Source organism: Carettochelys insculpta, chromosome 19 (assembly GCF_033958435.1).
Source record: "Carettochelys insculpta isolate YL-2023 chromosome 19, ASM3395843v1, whole genome shotgun sequence".
Classification (NCBI taxonomy): domain Eukaryota; kingdom Metazoa; phylum Chordata; order Testudines; family Carettochelyidae; genus Carettochelys; species Carettochelys insculpta.
In genome coordinates this window covers 21,031,570-21,052,290 of record NC_134155.1, presented here as the reverse complement: position 1 = coordinate 21,052,290, position 20,721 = coordinate 21,031,570, and the positions used below count along the sequence as shown (strand labels likewise).

Below are 20,721 nucleotides of genomic sequence, written 5' to 3'. Positions count from 1 at the left end.
GAACAGAACATGTTTTAATATGGAATCTAATTACTACATCAGTGTGCCATGCATTACTCTTAACACAATGCTGGAGGCAACAAAAGATATATCAAGGGTTGCTTGCAGCTGGATATGGCACTACAATCATGAAATTAACCATTTTCATATTCAAGATTTAGTGCCTGCGTTACAGACATGCCTTAAATTCCAGTTAAACACAACCTTTTGACTGCAAGCTTTATGATGACTGCTTGAACAGTATGTCCAAAGTTCAAGTTGCGGAATAACCAAAGGATCACAAGACTATAAAAAAAAAAACACATTTTTTTGGTCTTAAGGTTGGATGTGAAGTCACATGTATGGTATCAGTCTCCAATTCAAGGTCAGTCTCAGACTGGCTTATTTTCAATATCAACAGTCTTCTCATACGATCTCTAGGTAATGAATGCTATTAGGTGCATACAAGAAACTGTGTGAAATACAGCAGTTTTGCTCATGTCTCAGAAAGCTGACAGTGCTACCTAACAGTTCTTTGAGATAGGGGCCTGTCTATTGCATGTCCACAGAGTATTTAGCCCATTTAGGCACAATACATGTAATAATAAATAGCTGTTGAAACATTTCCCAAAGACCTTGAATATACAACCTCCTACCAAAGGAAGAGATGTAGGCCTCAAGAGAACCACCTGTGCAAACTCAATGGAACTGTTTTGTTCAAGAATCTCTCTCACATTTTATGGGTTTCATCATGCTCTCAATGAAGTCTAAGGGAAAACTCATCACCTTGAATGATGGAAATACTGTGTGGAAGCTTCAAAAATGTGAAGAGCTGGGATGTCAGCGTATCTACCCGAAAGGAAAGCCAAAACTTGAATCACGGAAATGGACGTTAGGAGCCTAATACATTTGAGGATCTGAGTACGTATTACTCCTATTAACAGACAATAGCACGTGAACTTCAGGACTTTCCTCCTGTTCAAGAAAAACTCCATGTATTTGCTGCAGAACACTTAGCGCTATTACAAAGTGAACTCAGTCTTCTGAGAATTATTTACACTATACATATCAATCTACAAAGTCACTATTGCTTATTTACCTTTGTAATATGGCATTAAGCCCAGGAAAGCTTGTCGAACTTTTTCTCCTTTAAGAGGCTGGACTTCCTCTAAATTGTCCAGCAATGGTCCTATGGAATAATATTGAGCTTCCTGGTAAACTGACCTCACTCGCTCTCTTGGTGGGAGATCACCAGATCGCAGAAAGTTAAGTATGTCTCTAAACAGAAGGGGGAGGGAAATATTATTCAGTAACATCTTCAAAAATGTGAGGAAGAAATAACTTGATCATTAATCTAACATGCAATGGAGACAACATTTTACTTAGTTCAGCATTCCTCAAGTGCAGAAGGTAAGAAGCAGCTCTGATTTTAAATGGCGAATTCTATTTTCAAATGCACATTTTGAGTTTCATTTGGCATTTTTGAGCCTCCAGTTGGAAAGTGTGCTGTTTGCAAAACTAGCAATATGGGACCATAGTTTAAAAAAAAAAAACACACACAGACAGCAAACAAAACAGGATGCTTTAATCTTGCAAACTGAAACAAGAAACAGATTATAGCAGTGATGGGCAACCATTACTAGCAAGAAGAAGAGATGAGTAGCTCCCCTTTGTCTCCGTGGGTTGCAAGACTGAAACTGGTCACATGCATTAACCATGACCATAAGAATAAGACTAAATACATTAATACATGGCATGCTGAATATTGCAAAAACAAGCAGAAATACTTTAATCCAACAGTGGGCAACCTGTGACCCACATGAAGCCAACTGGGGTTCCATGTGTGACCTGCACATCTCCTCTCTGCCCTCTTCTCCCATATCCCTCACACACTGGGGCTCTGCTCCTCCCACTCCCTCTCAGCACCTTCAGAGCACCATGAATGGGCTGATTCATGCCCTGTCCCAACTCCTCCCCCGACCTCCCAGAGCTTTAAAGCCATGAACCTGCTGATTGATGTGGTCCAAAGGTGCTGGGAGGGAGGAAGAGGAGTAGGTAAGTTTGGGCCTCCCAGTACATGAGAAATGCAGGGGACAGACACGGGGTGCGCAGGCTGCACGTGGAACCCCAATTGGCCACAAGCAGCCAACGGGCTCCAGGTTGCCCACCACTGGTTTATAGTCTCCTATTGATAAGTGGTTGTAATTGTATTCATTAAATACTTATTTAAGCATAACCTTCAGCCCATTGAAAACCTCACAGACATCAAAAGAGCTCCAGGCAAGTGGGTAGTGTCTAGCTACGGAGTTGTCTTTACAGGATCAGGGCTTTCTGCAATTATTCTTACATCAAAATGAAGGGTTCATTTGAGTACGTTGAACAATGGTTTAGATCAGAATGCTCTGAAGATGGAAAAACCACTTTATAAACATTAGCTAATTAATCCTATTAGTCAACATATGACCTAAAACAAGCAAACTTAACCCTTCTCTATAATATTGCAGGAAAAATATAAAGTGCTGGCTTGGTTCTATGGTATATCTATTGTTTGACTATATATTGCTAATATCACAGTTAACTCAGTTTCCAGCAGTAAGCAGCTCACAAATGCCAAATCACCTTAATCAGACTAGGAAATTCTGTCTCTATATGTTTTGGACTTTATCACAGATTAAGGAACTGTACTGATTGGCTTCAAAGAGAATGAGGCTCTCCTCAACTGGAGAGATGAGGAACATCTCTCTGGGGAAAAGTATTTTGGAAATGAGGTTAGAAAGCCCCACATTGCTCTCTACATGCACTGGCATGATCCTGGAAATGCTTACTCTTTGGAGCAGCAATCACTGCCAACAAGTGGGACTTAACAGTCAAAATCATGCTCAAAATAAATAATAAGAAAGACATTAACTTATTTGAGATCTTTAGAAGGATAATAAACAGAGCACTGAATGTCGTACTTCCAGACATCAGCAATTTAAGAGACGTTCTTTGACCTCTGTAAAGTTTTGCCACCTATAGTACATAAATAGGTCTTTTAAAAACAATAGAAGTTTATCCTTTGCTTTCTCACTTGTTGAGGGAGTAGATGGTCCACATGCAAAACAAAGATCAACCCAACTACATTTTGCAGCATGCATTCACTGGAAAGTGAAAATCTCTGAAAAACAAAAATTTTACTCTAATCTTCAGCTCTCTCAATGCATTATAATTAAAGATGGGCCAAATTTCCTAAAAAAATTAATTATCTTTTTAGAGAAAATGTGGCAGTTTTGGATATGAATAAATATCTGTAGGCTTGAACCAGTGTCATATTTTGCCAGCATGCAAACATATCCCCCTGAATTTATATATGCCTGAAATTTAGGCAAATAAAAATCCAGGCAAAAGAAAAAGAAAAAAATAAAAAATAGTAAAAATTTGCAATTTTAATCCAAAACTCCACTCTGCCCCTCTAGTATCGGAGGGGTAGCCGTGTTAGTCTGGATCTGTAACAGCAACAAAGGGCCCTGTGGCACCTTATAGACTAACAGAAAAGTTTTGAGCATGAGCTTTCGTGAGCATCTGATGAAGTGAGTCTGCCCCTCTAGTTATTACAAATGATTAATAGAGCAGACTATTTTACATGAAAGTCAAGCTTGTAAATTTGTCAGACGACTAGTATTGCCTTTTTCTTAACCACACAATTATATTATGAACTTGGAAGCATGTCCCACGTCCCCAGATATTCCATTAAACATTAAAAACAGTAACTACCAAAGAGGACTTTATCAAATATCCTAACGTCACTGATACTCTCTTTTTAGGGTAAAAACCAACACAATGTCAACAAAAATCTCAAGAGAGGCCACAATGCTGTTACAAGAAATGTCCAACATCCAACTTCTAAAGGAAGGAAAAACTTGACTCTCTGGTTGGAGCTATTGTGTGTGTTTGTATGAATATGTGTAACTCACACACCTATGTGATTAACTGTCCCATTTAGTGATACCTTGACCACTTCACAGAGAAAGAATAAGTGTCCTCTGCAGTGTAAGCTCACAGCCCTTTGGCTCAAGCTGTAGCAACACCTACACTAAGCTCCAGCAGGCCCAAGTTCGCCTCTGGGCAGTTATATGTGCACACAAATCTATTCACTTCTGCTGTAACTTACTTTACCAACAACAACAACTAGTTATAAAAGTGTTTTTGGCATTGCAAAGTAGTAAAAACTGACAGTTTTCTGGAAGGAATTTTAAAAACTGTAGTTGCAGGTTAATCACATTGGTTTTGATTAAGAGATGCAGTTCAAATGGGACTGACTGAGAAGACTGCCTTTCTTAAAATTAGCACTTTCTACCAGAATAACAGTTTCAAAAGCAAAGCAGAAAGGACAATGCACCTACCCAAAGAAAGTTCCATCTCTGTCAATAAAGTATCTGCCATGAGCATCTGTTGGAATGTAGTGTCTTCCACTAAACATAGCAGCCAACATGGTGTCTTCATAGCGTCGTAGCGTTGATAGCCTGGTAGTGAAACACATGCCTCCTACATTAAGCGGAACAACTTCTGGGAACTGGAAAAGCAATTATATCACTTCTTAAAAAATATTCTGTGGTGCTTCATAAACGTAGATATAAAACTAAGTCCCTTGGCCCACAGAGATGTGAAAAGTCTCTATGAAACTCAGGAGAAGATTACAGAGCCAATATGGCACAAAGACAGTCTGCGAGAAGATCAAAGTCTGAAGTTTTTCCATAAAGTGTGGATGAATATAGAGAGGAAGATCCTCAGGCATAAAGGAAGGAGATTGTTTAAGGCAGAGAACTGATGCATTAAAGGCAATAACCCAAGAGTGATAAAAAGGTAATGAAGGAAGAATTTCAGAGAGAAAATGAGCAGGTAACAACAATTTTTGGCAGATATAGGTGGAGGAAGAGTTGTGCTGATCTTAGAGAATAAGAATTGCTGTTATTTATAAGAAGGCAGCAAGTATGTCTGTCTAGTATAAAAGACAACAGATAAATATGGATGAGGGGATGACATGGGTTTTGAGGGTAATACACCTGGATATCACGCAAAAAGGAATTCAGTGTCATGCCGCAAGCTAATTAGCAATGGAAACTAAACTAGAAACCCTTTAAGACTTCAGCATGAGGAGTAATGGATTCCCTGATGGAGCTCAAATGTAAGAACCTTACCAGCTCAGACGAGAACAGTGTTTCACCATCCATACCTGCTGAGGCAGCAGAGGCAGCGAGGGCCCTGCCTGAGTTGCAGTCGGAGTGGCAGGCTCTTGGAAATCATCCTCTGCATCTGAACTCGACATGGCATCGTCCAGATTTCCACTGGCTTTGTTCTGCCCTGTGACTACCACCATCCCTCTGGCTCTTGTAACCAGGTCTGCTGGGCAGGCAGCCGTGGCAATGCTAAAGGAGAGACAAGACCCAATTATCCGGATACTTTCCCTACCAGCTGCAGACAATCACAGGGCTGACAGGGAGACATAATTGCCCTGCTTTGCACAAACAACATATGACATAGTTATCAGGAAGTGAATCATAATAAGGATTATTACTGTGCTGTGAGTCAAGCTCACAGATGCACATGTATCTGGAGGAATGCAGTCCGTCTGGCAGTGCCAGGAAATCTCGTCAGACCAAAAGCAGGAGAATCCCTGTCACTGATTGAATAAAATGCTGATTTTCATTGGCTGTCCAAGTCTGTGTCTGATTAGCATACTCCTTTTTTAGCAGCAGAGCTGTCATATCCCAACTGAATTCCAATTAGTATTGGCTCACCTGCTGCTAAATAGCAATTGGCTGTTTGCAGTGTTGTGTTCTGAAAGCTGTTCTCTTATTGGTTGGAATGTACTGTATTAATCCAGTTATTGTTTACAATATTGGTGTCAAGTCATATAATCATCCTGCATCTTTCAAAGCAGTTTTGACTCTGCTGTGTGTCAGTACAATAACTTCAGATGCTTACAGCAGCGTGTTCTGCATATTGTGACTCATCTAAACACTTCTGGTGCACTTCTACCAATTCATGTAAAACGTTAACCTCAGAAATGAGCTAAAATCTAACATTCTAACCAAAAATATGATGAAGTTTTTCTGTGAAAAAAAAATCACAGTTTTGGATTTAAACCAATGCAGCCTCATGTGGATAATAAAGGTCCCCATCTTATATAGCAGAACAGCAAGACTGAGCAGGTAGAAATATTGTGTTCTCTTTTGTGCAGTATAGGGGGAACTTATAAGGGAAGGAACAGGGAAGTCAGCCAACATCACTGAATCCTCCTCTTCTGCCACAATTCTCTATTGCTTTGTATTTTCACTGTGGTCTTTTGCTCCTATAAAAATACTTGTGTACATACTGCAAGTGGAAGAATATCACAGCTCAACTTTCAGACAGCTAACATCGCACTAAATGTACATCTGCATTAACCTAACATTTGTGTCTACGGTAGACCCCTAATTACACAGGGGGTTGCATTCTTGTGCAATCCTGCCCTAAGCCAAATTTCATACAGCTTGGTGGAGCCAAGTTTCCTGTCTCCTGTGAGTGGCAGGCAGAGAGAGTCTGGTTCTGGGCTGATGCACTGGCCACTTCTCTCAGGGGCAGAAGCCCAACTCTTGGCTGTGCCACCCTGCTTCTATCAGTGGCAGCGAGAGTCAGGCTGCTGCCCCGACAAGAGTAGTTTCTTTGCTCCTGTCAGGAAGGCATCTCAGCTGCTGTCCCCGACAGGAGACAGGAAACTGACCAGCGCTGCAGTGCTCATCAGTTTTCCTGCCACTCGGAGACACGTGAACCAGAGATATGCGCAAGTCGAGTGTGCATATCGCAGGGGTACACTGTAGTCTCACTGAAGTTTGCAGCTGGTTTGTACATTACAATTTCTCTGAGTCTGTTTTGTCATGAATGGGACAGCTCAAAATAGCAAGCATCACTCCAAGATTAGGACCTTGCTTACAGGTTTTAGCTCTCTCTCACACTGACAGCCTAGCCTTGTCTCTAACATACCCACAGGGTGTCATCTTCTCTCCAACTTCAAATTCCCTCCAAAGCCTGTCAACAGAAACTCAGCAGTTTTTAGTATAACCAACCTGTGAACTGTACTAAACAGTTTTTATTCACACTTTACAAGGAAACAGGCTGCCAGTAGCCTCCTCCACAATAATCCACCTCTTTAGAATCAGTTACCATCTGCTTTGCCTCTCTCCTCCAACACTCTATCCTTTTTGGTCACAGGAGTAGGAATTCCTGGAGGCTTTGTTCTCAGATCCTGTCTGCAGTTGTCCTTCAGCACCTAGCTCTTGACGGTGTCTTTTGTTTTTATGTTTCCACATTAACAGTGACCTGCTTCCTTATCCAATGTAACTTATTTATCAAAGCCAGGCTGCTCGTACATAACTGACATACCACCACTGAGTTATTTTAAAAAATAAATTAGCAGTAATAACAAATATGATCAAAACATTTATCTGAAGCAAGAGAATCAACTTTACTCTTTTCCTCTTAACCCAACCCCTGCACCAACTTTGGACCAGCTATCCTTCATAAATGTCCACATATGTCTATAGTAGCTTTTAAAGAAAAAAAATGAACATCATTAGCACCACCAATGTCAGCTAAATTGACAGTGCTGACAGATCTAGGTACTGTAATATTTATATGGTTCCCATTATTGTAGAGTCTGAGCAACTCAGTCTTTGTTGTGTGTAGCCTCAGACATTCCAATGAGGTGTGGCAGGGCTGATGTCCTCATCTCACATGGAAGAAATGGCAGGTCAGAGAACCTAAGTGACTTGGCCAAGGTCCTGGAGAGAGTCTGTGGCAGAATAAGTAATTGCAGCTAGGTCTCCCAATATAGCATCTTAACCACTGAAACATTATTTCCATCTGAGTGTTTTAACTACCACCTATTGGCTACTTAGCAGGCTATGTGAAGTGAGTTTGATGGTCTAATTCCTGATCCAAGTGGGAGCTCTTCACTCTCCTGGTGGACACCGTGGCAGAACCCACACAGAACAGAATTTAAACATTAACCCCGCCTCCTCTCCAAACTAGCAAACTTGTTGGCAGTTTCTGCAGAAAGGCCAATGATGGACTGCTTGCAGGGCTAGTCCCCCGGGATATTAGAGACATGAGCTGGGCGAGGGTAATACTTTTTACTGGACCAACTAGTGTCAGTAAATGACACAAATTTTTGAGCTTACACAAAAGTCTTCAGGTCTGGGAAAGGTACTCCTTGTCATTACAGTAGATGCTCAACTTATGTGGGGGCATAAGTCAAATTTCCCACATAATGTGGAGGAACCAGGAAATTGAGGAAGGCAACAACCCTGGTCAGCTGGCTGGCTCCAGCGAGGGGAGGGGAAGGGAGCAGAGGACCAAGGGGCAGCTTGGCTCCCTGCTCCTTTCCACTTGGGGGAGACAGAAAACTGATCCGCACCACTTCTGGTCAGTTTCCTGGCTCCCACAGTGAGGTGAGGAGGGAGGAACCAGGCAACAGTCTGGCTCCCAGCTCTCCTCTGCTGGGAGGAGCTGGGAAACTGACAAGCACATTGTACATCCCCAGCTGGGGGAAAAAGTCAGGGAGAAGCCACATCGGCATGGCTTCTCCCAGCTGAGGAAAGCCAGTGAGAAGCCATACCACTACGGCTGCCTGTCCAGCTTCCCCCCCCCCGGGAGAAGCCACTCCAGGCAGACAGAGCAGCTTCAAGTTGCACTTAACTTGTGTAAATGCAAACTAAGTGCAACTCAAACTTGCACATTTCGGAGGTTTACTGTACAAATCTGGAACAGAATGAGTTAAGATGTTACAAGAGACTATTCCAGAAGCAGTGGGCAGTTAACATTAACGAATGATGATTTTATGGGCATAGATAATGAACTACCTTTTATGGAGGAGTTTATACATCCAAGCTCAGGCTTGAGGGATGCAGGCAGACAAAGAAAAACTACTATTACTGCCTCCCATGCCGTATTTGTCTTGCATGTGCAGAACAGTAGTCTCCATGGGCTATCAGTTCATTTACCTTTCACTGCCACTTGCCTCCATTAATCCCCAAATCCATAAAAAAAGGTGCTTTTTTAAAAAAGGACTGAAGAAAAATGAAAACGTAGCTTATAATAGAAACAGCTACTTCACTGCCTTACCAACAGAAACTGCAAAAGAGGCAAAAATCTTGTGAAGCAAGAAGCTGGCCTCTTATTTCTTCTGAAAAGGAAAATTTAATTTTTCTGATGGTTGATCCACTGAAGGAGAACAGACTGCCAACCAGCCCTAAAATAAAAATAATTATTCATGATGGGAACTACAGACATAACAGAAGACTTTATTTTCCATTAATAAAAGTCAGTTTTTAGCTTTGTAACGGCACTTAGTGCCAAAGATATTTTTACTTGAATGCTTCAGCCATATAACCACAAAGAATTCCCTTCTCTATTACTCCAAAAGCAACACACACCAGAATACTCTGCATGTGCAAACTACTGGGGATATTTACCCGTCTCCAGTCCTAACTAATTTTTAGCACAAAAACACAGATCACATCTTGGAACTAAAACGATTGAGAATTATATTCACAGAGTCCTGCAACAAAAGATGAGATCGTAACAAAAACAAGTCCTTTTAACAGCTCAGAGGATTGGGCACTACCCCTAGTCTCCAGTCTTTTGTTCAGGTCTAACTAATTCTTAATGGTTTTCATATCTTTGGCTAATTGCTCTTCAAAGTCCTTCTTAACCCTTCCTATTTCTACCTTACATTTTGCCTGCTATAGTCTATACTGGAATCAAGAGTAATCTGGACAGTTGGACATCGTATGGTAGAGACAGAGGCAGTTAGGGATCCAATACCCAGTTATCTCTTCTGGAGCTTGGAAAAAAGTAACATTGGTCAGGGCTCAAGGAGGAGTACAAAAAGGGAAGCAAAAAGACAGGAAGCAAAGGGTAGGAATAAATGGTAAATTTTCACAATGGAAGGGGGTAACTAGTGGCGCTCCCCAAGGGTCAGTCCTGGGACCAATCTTGTTCAACTTATTCATCAATGATCTAGAGAAAGGGGTAAGCAGTGAGGTGGCAAAGTTTGCAGATGATACCAAACTGTTCAGGATAGTCAAAACCAAAGCAGACTGTGAAGAACTTCAAAAAGATCTCAGCAAACTGAGTGATTGGGCAGCAAAATGGCAAATGAAATTTAATGTGGGTAAGTGTAAGGTAATGCACATTGGGAAAAATAACCCCAGTTATACATACAATATGATGGGGGCAAATTTAGCTACAACAGATCAGGAAAGGGATCTTGGAATTATAGTGTATAGTTTTCTGAAAACATCCACGCAGTGTGCAGCGGCAGTCCATAAAGCAAATAGGATATTAGAAATAATTAAAAAAGGGATAGAAAATTAGACGAAGCATATCTTACTTCCCCTATATAAAACTACGGTACGCCCACATCTTGAGTACTGCGTGCAGATGTGGTTTCCTTGCCTCAAAAAAGATATACTGGCGTTAGAAAAGGTTCAGAAAAGGGCAACTAAAATGGTTAAGGGTTTGGAGTGGGTCCCATATGGGGAGAGGCTAGAGAGACTGGGACTTTTCAGTCTAGAAAAGAGGAGACTGAGGGGCGATATACAGATATATAAAATCATGAATGGTGTGGAGAAAGTGAATACAGAAAAGTTATTTACTTGTTCCCATAATATAAGAACTAGAGGACACCAAATGAAATAGCAGGTTCAAAACTAATAAAGGAAAGTTTTTCTTCACGCAGCGCACAGTCAACCTGTGGAACTCCTTACCAGAGGACGCTGTGAAGGCCAGGACTCTAACAGAGTTTAAAAAAGAGCTCGATAAATATTTGGAGGTTAGGTCCATAGATGGCTATTAGCAAGGGGTAAGGCATGGTGCCTAGCCTTTTGTCGAAGGTGGGAGATGGATGGCAGGAGACAAATCGCTTGATCATTGTCTTTGGTTCACCTCCTCTGGGGAACCAGGCATTGGCTACTGTTGGCAGACAGGATACTGGGCTAGATGGACCTTTGATCTGACCCACTATGGCCGTTCTTATGTGGTACAGAACAGGTTAATAACAAGCCAGGCAACTGCAAACTAGAGAAATCAGCAGAATGAGAGAGATGGAGAGCACAGGATCCTATATTTCTGCTAGAAATATTACAACTCCCTGACTACAGTAGTCCCTAAAGTTACAGGAAGGTTGTGTTCCCACACCCCCTTGCATAACTTGAATTTCACATATGTAGAGGGGACGGCTTTTTCCCCAGCAGAATGAACATTCTGCAGCCAGTGAAGCAGCAGGAGCACCTGGAGCTCCTTTTGAAAGGTAAGTCCTGGAGTTGGGGGGGGCAGTTGGGGAGGGTTAAGCCTGGCTGTGGTTTGGGGCCAAGGGAGGGGGACAGAGAAGGTTAAGCCTGGGGTGGGTTAGAGCTGCAAGGAAGGCAGGGGGGCGAAGCTGAGCCAGGACCCTGCCTGGGGGTGGGGCAGGAGGCAAAGATGAGCTGGAGCCACGTGTGGGGGGGTTAAATTGGGGCCGGGTGGGGGGGAGGTTGAGCCAGAGCCATGCATGGGGGTCGTGAGCCAGGCCATGGGGGGTTGAGCTGGAACTGAGCGCCAGGGATTTGAACTGGAGCCGGGGAGAGTGGGATTTTGAGTCGCACTTAACTCGCATTTTGAGGATTTACCGTAATACATTTTGATGTAAAGAATAGTCCCTATGCTTGCAGGACTATTTGAGTTTGCCTGATTATATTGCCCTAACAAAGGAAATCAACTACTTTAGATTCTGTACTGCTCTGCATCACTTCACATTCCTTCTCTGAAGCAGCTATAAAATCACCGTTACAGATGGAACTTTTGCACAAGCATATCTGACGCTCAGACAATATTTCCTGACTTAACAGATCCCTCGGAAGGGCTGCTTCCCATCAAACGCAACAAGCAGAAAGGTCACAAAACAACAGCTGAAAAGGAGGTTAACCTAGAAAAGCTGTTTTAAATGCATTAGACACATGCCTACAGAAAATTTTTTCTGAATTTGCTCTATAGGGTCACATATTTTGTTGTTTCTATGAACTAAGCTCATAACAGGTGCCAGGGCTACTTCCATCTTCAATATGTTCTCTGTGATCCACTTTCCCATCTCTGTCTAGCTTGGGGATGTCCTGCACCTGAGCAGCCCCTCCATCATGACGGGATCTCTCTCTCCCCCTATCCTCTTTACTTATCACAACAGGGGCAACATGCCCCCAGTTCCATCTTCACCCCAGACCTCCCACCCCCATTCCCAATATTTCCCCTATGACAGAGGTGGTGTGACCTCCTTCCACCTTTCCCCCCTCCCAGGGGCTTATGCGGTCCCGCATTTTGCACCCTGCCTCTCCCTCTCTCTTTTCTCTGTGTCTGGGAGAGACACCACTCAAGGCATCAAACTTTTAAATTCAGCTGGGAGGATGGACAAAGCTGAGAGGGGGTTTGGTTGTGCCTGAAGGTGCAATGGCTGCCACCTGCCAGTTCTTTATTCACACTGTTACACCTGACCCTCTGTAATCTGGGTTCCCAATCTGGGGACACCAGTGATTTTGACCCTGGATGCGGTTGAAGCAGAGGAAGCTGGTCTGGAGGCTTTCCCCTGCTACTCCCATAGCGGCCAGGGGCAGAACATGGGAACAGAGGTCACAGAGCCACATGTCTCTCTAAGAGCAGAGTGCCAGGTAAGTGCCCCATCCCCTCAGTTACTCTCCCTCCCAGACCCCACCCAAGCACCCTCCACTCTCTGAAAAATTCTGTAACCCAGCATACCCTGTTTCCCAGGGTTGCTGGATTACAGAGATTCAAGTGTGTTTACATTGCCCATTGGCTATCAGTCCCACTTGGGGCTGACGATGGAGTCCTGTCCCCGTGTCCCCCAACAGCCGCCCAAGCTTCCATCTCGGCACAGGCTCACACCTGCCCCTCCCACTCCTCCAATGCTGGCAGGCATCAGCTTTCAGTGTCCCACAACGTTCCACTTCAGTCACTGGAAGGGATTCTTGTGAGGATACAAGTGTGAACATGAGCCACCACTTTAATGAGTGTGGTGGCTGTAGGTCAACTTAATTTTGTAGTGTAGACAAGCCCTCAGGATGCATAAGGTGCAGTTACATACAGCAGGCCTGTGGTCAAGTTCCTCCTTTGGCTCCCAGCCAAATTCCAATGCCTGTTTAAGGCCTTGCTCATATTTTCAAAGCAATTAAAAGATTAAGCTCAAGTTACTACAAAGACAGAACTTTGATCTATAATTCAGTACAATTGCATTCCTCTGGAACTCTGCAGACCACAAAGCCCAGAATACAACTATATTCCAGAAGAGATCAGGTGAATCCAGAGTCTGACCATCTTTAGGAAATATGACAAAATGCTCCTTTAGTGAAAATGAGTTTTTTCCAAGTGAAGCTCGCAATTTGAATACATTTACTGCCAATTCTGATCAGCCCTCAAACCCACCCACAGAAAACAGCCCCTCCTCCTAACAGAATTTTGACACTTGAAAGGGAGAGAGGAGTCCATGAAGTCCACTTGGCACTTCACTTTTGATCACTACAAAGCAGTGTTGCCTAAGGGACAGTGGCACGACATTAGGAGTCAAGAGACCCATTTCTATTACTAGCACTCCCATTGGCCTGCTAAGTGACCTTGAGGTTTGTTTCATTCATTCAAAACGGCCTCTATTTTGTCTGTTTGCTCCATCTGCAAAATGAGGATGAAGACCTTGAGCTCTTTGTACAGTGCTCAGAGATCTATAGATGAAAAGTACTAAATAAGACCTAGTATTATTACTTTTATTGATCTTAGATGGAAGGCACTCAGACACCCAGGAGATAGGCTGCCATATAAAACTCTATAATGTACTATTTTTATCACTGGCAGAGATATACAGATTCTACAAAGACAAATTATACTCTATTTCTTTGGCAGTAGACCAGACTACACAAACGTTTAGCTGACCAAACTACACAAGTGTTCAAAAATCTTTTTCCTCCTCCTAAGGGCATCCAACCTAAGTTACAGAGAGCATATGGCCTCCAAGAACAGAAGATGGGTTTGTCGCTTTATCAGATTCTGGCATATTTTTCAAAAGAAACATTTTGGTCTGACAAACTGGACGGGCCTACAGACTATGTAGCATATTACTCATATGTACAATAAGAAACAGGTGCTGACCATAATCAGAAAAACATCCTGGAGTTACAAATAGGATGAGTTTTCATTATATAACCCTCTTATCTTCACAATGTGAAAGCAGGAGGACTTGTCTTTGGCAATTATTTTAAATCTAACATCACGTTGGTCCTTGTTACTTAGTTATAGGATTACTCACTGAAGTAACATTAAAACTTTGAGCCTAATTTTGAGACTTGGACACCTAATAATTGGGAGCCTAATTCTGGTTATTTCCATTCTGCATCTAAGATATGTAAAGACACCATACTAGAGGCCCAACTTAAATGTATACCCCACATAAAAAAACACAGTAAGAGACCTAACAAAGAACCACCATGGCCTAACAGCCATGTTAAAAAGGCAGTGAGAGAGAAAAGGGCAGCTTTTAAAAAGTGGAAGTCAAATCCTAGTGAGGAAAATAGAAAGGAACACAAACACTCCCAAATTAAGTATCATAATGTAGTAAGAAAAGCCAAAAAAGATTTTGAGGAACAGCTAGCCAAAAATTCAAAAAATGATAGTAAAATGTTTTTTAAAATACATTAGAAGCAGGAAGCCCGCTAAAAAAGCAGTGGGGCCCTTGGACAATAAAGATATAAAAGGAGTGATCAAGGAAGACAATGCCATTGCGGAGTGATTAAATGATTTCTTTGCTTCAGTCTTCACGGCTGAGGATGTTACAGAGGTTCCTAAATCTGAACCAGCATTTTTAGGTGACAAATCTGAGGAACTCCCCCAGATTGAAGTGACATTGGAAGAGGTTTTGGAGTTAATTGATAAGCTGAATAGTAACAAGTCTCCAGGACCAGACGGTATTCACCCAAGGGTTCTGAAAGAACTCAAATGTGAAATTGCGGAGTTATTAACAGTGGTTTGTAACCTATCCTTTAAATCCGCTTCGGTACCCAATGACTGGAAGATGGCCAATATAACGCCAATATTTAAAAAAGGCTCTAGAGGAGACCCTGGCAATTATAGACCGATAAGTCTAACATCAGCACCAGGCAAATTAGTAGAAACAATAATAAAGAATAAAATTGCAAGGCATGTAGAAGAGCACAAATTGTTGGGCAAAAGTCAGCATGGTTTCTGCAGAGGGAAGTCGTGTCTAACTAATCTATTAGAATTCTTTGAAGGGGTTAATAAACATGCAGACAAGGGGCACCCAGTGGACATAATATACCTAGATTTCCAGAAAGCCTTTGACACGGTCCCACACCAAAGGCTTTTATGTAAATTAGGCGGTCCCGGGATAGGAGGAAAGATCCTTTCATGGATCGGGAATTGGTTAAAAGACAGAAAACAAAGGGTTGGAATAAATGGTAAATTTTCACAATGGAGGGGGGTAACTAGTGGTGTTCCCCAGGGGTCAGTCCTGGGACCGATCCTGTTCAACTTGTTCATCAATGATCTAGAAAATGAGGTAAGCAGTGAGGTGGCAAAGTTTGCAGATGACACCAAGTTGTTCAGGACAGTCAAAACCAAAAGGGATTATGAAGAACTACAAAAAGATCTCAGCAAACTGAGTGATTGGGCAGCAAAATGGCAAATGAAATTTAATGTGGGTAAGTGTAAAGTAATACACATTGGAAAAAATAACCCAAATTACACATACAACATGATGGGGTCAAATTTAGCTACGACAGATCAGAAAAGGGATCTTGGAGTTATAGTGGATAGTTCTCTGAAGACATCCACGCAGTGTGCAGTGGCAGTTAGTAAAGCAAATAGGATGTTAGGAATTATTAAAAAAGGGATCGATAATAAGACAAAAGATATCATACTTCCCCTGTATAAAACTATGGTATGCCCACATCTTTAGTACTGCGTGCAGATGTGGTCTCCTCACCTCAAAAAAAGATATATTGGCATTAGAAAAGGTTCAGAAAAGGGCGACTAAGAGGATTAGGGGTTTGAAACGGGTCCCATATGGGGAGAGGCTAGAGAGACTGGGACTTTTCAGTCTGGAAAAGAGGCGATTGAGGGGCGATATGATAGAGGTATATAAAATCATGAATGGTGTGGAGAAAGTGAATATAGAAAAATTATTTACCTTTTCCCATAATACAAGAACTAGGGGACACCAAATGAAATTGATGGGTAGTAGGTTCAAAACTAATAAAAGGAAATTTTTCTTCACACAGCGCACAGTCAACCCGTGGAACTCCTTGCCAGAGGAGGCTATGAAGGCCAGGACTCTATTAGGGTTTAAAGAAGAGCTTGATAAATTTTTGCAGGTTAGGTCCATAAATGGCTATTAGCCAGGGGTAAAGTATGGTTCCCTAGCCTTCAGTACAAGGGCAGGAGATGGATGGCAGGAGATAAATCACTTGATCATTGTCTTCTGTTCTCCTTCTCTGGGGCACCTGGCATTGGCCATTGTCAGCAGACGGGATACTGGGCTAGATGGACCTTTGGTCTGACCCCGTATGGCCATTCTTACGTTCTTATTTACATGCCTTCAAAGCGCCCTGAGTGCTCAGTTGGAATTTGGTGTTTTCATTTAGGTACCCAACTTTGAAAACTTTGAAAAAGCTTCAACAATGACAATATAACAATGAAAATACAACATGAAGTTCTGTGGCACCTTATAGACTAACAGATGTCCTACATGCATTTGATGAAGCAGGTCTTTACCCATGAAAGCTTACGCTCCAATATATCTGTTCATTTATGAGGTCCCACAGGACTTCTCGTTTTTGCGAATACAGAGTAACATGGCTACCCCACTGATTACTTGTCAGTTATCATACAAAGTCACTGCCCAAGAAGAACAAGGATTTGTTGTAATATTTTGTCTTTTTAAATAGAACAGATTGATTTTGTTACTAAGATGTTTCAGTCAATTATGAAAGATGAATTCACAAATAAATCAAGAGAAGAGAATTAATTATATTCTTATTTTGTTTAACCTGTGTTTTGATGTTCATTTATAGGTAGATGAAGTTGTGTCTAAAGCTGCTTCATTTCCTGCTCACCCTCAGACATCCCAGCATGCAATGGACTAGTGACATGACTTTCATCGTTGATCAGCACTGGAACAAGAAGTCTGCCTAAAAGAAAAAGATAAGCAAATCTTTCTGAGCGGGTAGTTACGCTTTCTGGTATTCTGGCACTAAGACAAATGCAGTTGAATTTGGGTTCATAACAGAGCAGGGGACTATGTAATTCACTCCAAACTCCTCCCTCCCATCCTGATATCTTGTCTAAATTGTTTAAGAGATGCTTTTTTAAAGTCATGGAAATATTTCTGTTCACAATAGGTTGTGTAAGGTGCTCTCACCTCCACACTCCAATTTTTTTTTTGTTTGTTTACATGAACAAAATTTTCGGACCCAAATTAAGCAGCTGGGAACCCTTTAGTTTTTTCAAGATCATAGTAAGGCCAGATCTAGTAAGGAAAATTATTAACAGACACTTGGTTAATAGGATATATCATTGTTCTAAATTAGGCATGGGATGCCTTAGTACCATCTAATTAATCCAATTATATAGGAATATGTCCTTCCAATTTGCAAACTGAAGTTCATTTAGTGGACAAGATCACTTCCTTGTAACTTGTTAGCTGACATTTTCCACCTAGATCAGGGGGTCTGCAACCAAAACAGCAAGAAGAGCCATTTTTTCAAATTCAGTTACAAATCAATACTTCAACAGCCGCAATGCATGTGACTATGAGACAGGCTTTAATAAATCACATCAAACTGTACCTTTTTGTCCCCCCCGTTTTAAGAAGAGCACACACAATGATTTGTACCAGTTAGAAATTTAACTTATCCCCATGCCCAGGCTTTAACGACCTCAGCCCCCGAATCCGCCCCATTACCCCAAGCTTTACCCCCTGCATTTCAGAGATTCTTGAATTATCAACGGAGAAAAATAATTTGATAGAAGACAGTTTTGACACTGTTCATTAGAGGACCCTTGGTAACGAAAATACTCTTTTAATGTACTTTACAAGTTATCTACTAGTGTCTTATTAGCTTTGATTCCTTGTGCTAACTCAAACGAGTTAGTTCACACTGGAAATTCACACAGAAAAAAACAAGATTTACACATGCAGAAACAAAATTCCATTGTATTAGGCCCCAATCATACAAATTTTCATGTGTCTAACTTTAAGAATATGAGTACTCCTTCTGGTCACCTATTAAAGCTAAGCACATACATAAGTGTCTGAATTTGTCGAGCTTCAGACTGTAACTTTCATTATTACTGCTATTCACATGAATGGAACCATAATGCCTGGCTTCTGCATGCTTACCTTTATGTTATGTTTGTGGGGAGTATGTGGGAAGATGAAGATGCTCAAAATAGAACTGATAAAACCCAGCATCAATAAATCAATTTTAATAAAAAAAAATTATTTTAACTCATAGTGTAGATGCAGCCAAAGACATACTGATAGGTAGAAATGAACAGAAACAGCATCACTTGCAGTAACCTCCCTAAATGCTGGGATCAAGTCTGCTTGTGTATACTGCCCCTTCTGCTTTTGCTAACACTAACAGTGACTAACACCAGAATCCTGCACATTGTCCCTTTCAACAGCTCTCTCTACAAAACTATTTCTCTCACTTGACAGGTTGACACTTCCAGTTTTTACACGCAGCACCAACAGTCCTCACTGCTTGCAACTCAAAGTTAGGAAGGGGTAGAGCACACTGTGAAAATCATTCTTATGCCACTTGGTGGCAGTATTCCAAACTAACCTGTTTTTTGTGTGTAAAACACCTGTTGCAGCCCTCCCAGGCTTTTCAAGGGAGGATTTCCCACTTGCCATGCAATAATTTTAAGGCAGTTTTTGGGAGTAATGTTCTCAGCTGAAGAATTTTGCTACGCGTTTCAATCAGACCTATACATTTTCAATTTTGATTTCTTGCCAGACCCTACTGAAACTATCATAATTTAAATGCTTGGTAGTAAACAGCTTTTCAAAAACTAAAATAAACAGCTCTTTCCCAGAACTGCATCCATCACCACAGTATGTCCATCAATGGGCTGCTTTCCCCTGCAGCAATTGGAAATGCACTACTGATCTGCCCATCTAGTTGCACATATCACAAGGCAGAGGATGTAACTGGTAAACAACTCTCCTCTCCCGAGGGGGAGAAAGGTACTCACTGCACCACAACCCCTCCCCCTCCAAAATAGGCAATTAAACAGAGACCTTTTTGCAGTGGGGCTGCAGCTATAAATGCTCCTGCTTCAGCTGAGGCAGCAGAGAGGAAACCCCCCCACTAACCGGTTATGGGCATTTGCTAGTTACTGGGCACGGATAGGGGTGCTCTGCTGGCATGGCACAGGGGTAACAGGCAGTCTCGCCCCTTCCCCCGCCCAGAAAGCCCCTGACTCCCGAGCCTGCCACGGCCCCTTGCGCGGGGAGGCCACTGGAGGTAGGCACAAGCAGCTCCCCCACCCTCACGGGGCAGTCTCCAGCGGGGAGAACATACGGGTCCACACAACCTCCCGCCAATGGGGAACCGTATCTAGCCCCCACTAGGGCAGGGTCCCCAACCGGGGGGGATGGGGAGGGGAGGGCAGTGGGGGGCGCGTGTTCACCTCCCAATGGGAAGCGAGGAGAGGGGAGGGGAGGGGACGACGCGCATCCTCGCCCTCAGGGGCACAGCCCGCGGCTGGGCGGAGACGGGCTGTGGCCTCCCCGACAGCAGCGCGGAGCTCAGCGGCGCCCACACGGGACGGCGCCCCGCCAGACAGGCCGTGCCCTTCCCGCTCCCCTCCCGCTCACCGGTGGCGGCAGCAAGGGCAGCAGCGGCGCGCTCACGGCACCTAGGCCGTCGGAGCGAAGCCCCGCCTCCCATCCCTCACTCTGCGTGCCGCGTCACCCGCTCCGCCCCTCAGACGAAGGCGAGGGCAGACGGAGAGGGTGGGGCCCTGGTGAGTGTCTCCTATTGGGCGGAGCTGATCGCGTGCGGGGCCCTCTGGCGGCTGCGGGGGCTGGTTGGGTACCCGGGGAGCGCTTCCCATCCCGGGGACTAGGCGGCGTCCGGTCCGGCCAGTCGGGAAGGTGGAAATCTCACGTACGGACAGCTGGGCAGGGTGTAGTGTAGGGCGTAGTGCTGCCAGCAGTCCGGCACGGAAGTAAAGCCCCCGGCCAGGCTGGCCTCGCCACGGAACGAGCCCCAGTCGGGCTGATGAACTGGAGCGATGCTGCAGCGCGCACTGGCGGCCAGTTACCTGCAAAACGCAACACCATCACCCGCGCCTGCGAGGTTGTTTACATGTTTTATGCACCCGCCGCGTTTGGCATGTTTGCGAAGCGTGGGTGCCCGCAGCAAGTTTATACTGCAGAACATCAATATATAATTCATTGGTCATGCAAATATCCTAGCTAAGAATGTATTTCAAAATATTTTTTCATATAGTCCTTCTCAAAGGCACAAGCGGGCTTGTCTGCACTTGCCCCCAACTTCGAAGGGGCCATATTAATCAGGGCGAGGGGGATTACGAATAAAGTACGGTAGTGAATATACAGTATTTCCATCCCTACGTCTACACTCGCCCCTTTTCAAAGGT

General features: G+C 43.2%; 1 protein-coding gene across 9 annotated transcripts in view; it reads right to left on the bottom strand.

The window, feature by feature from the left end:
- The window catches only part of KCTD7 (potassium channel tetramerization domain containing 7), a 29,629-nt gene extending 9,619 nt beyond the window's left edge, over window positions 1–20,010 (bottom strand). For 5 of the 9 annotated variants that reach the window (XR_012648200.1, XR_012648201.1, XR_012648199.1 and 2 more), the window contains exons 1-5: window positions 19,934–20,009; window positions 17,097–17,237; window positions 5,192–5,384; window positions 4,362–4,531; window positions 1,079–1,257 (exon numbers count right to left, since the gene is read on the bottom strand). Coding sequence is in view for 6 of the 9 variants with exons in the window: in XM_075014104.1 (XP_074870205.1) it covers window positions 1,079–1,257; window positions 4,362–4,531; window positions 5,192–5,335 (493 nt within the window). In the remaining 3 variants the exon portion in view is untranslated. Of the gene's footprint in view, window positions 1–1,078; window positions 1,258–4,361; window positions 4,532–5,191; window positions 5,385–16,237; window positions 16,329–17,096; window positions 17,238–19,933 lie in introns of those variants that run through there. The other 4 variants (XM_075014105.1, XM_075014101.1, XM_075014103.1 and 1 more) reach the window with 4 other exon arrangements.
- Window positions 20,011–20,721: the final 711 nt, after the last annotated feature.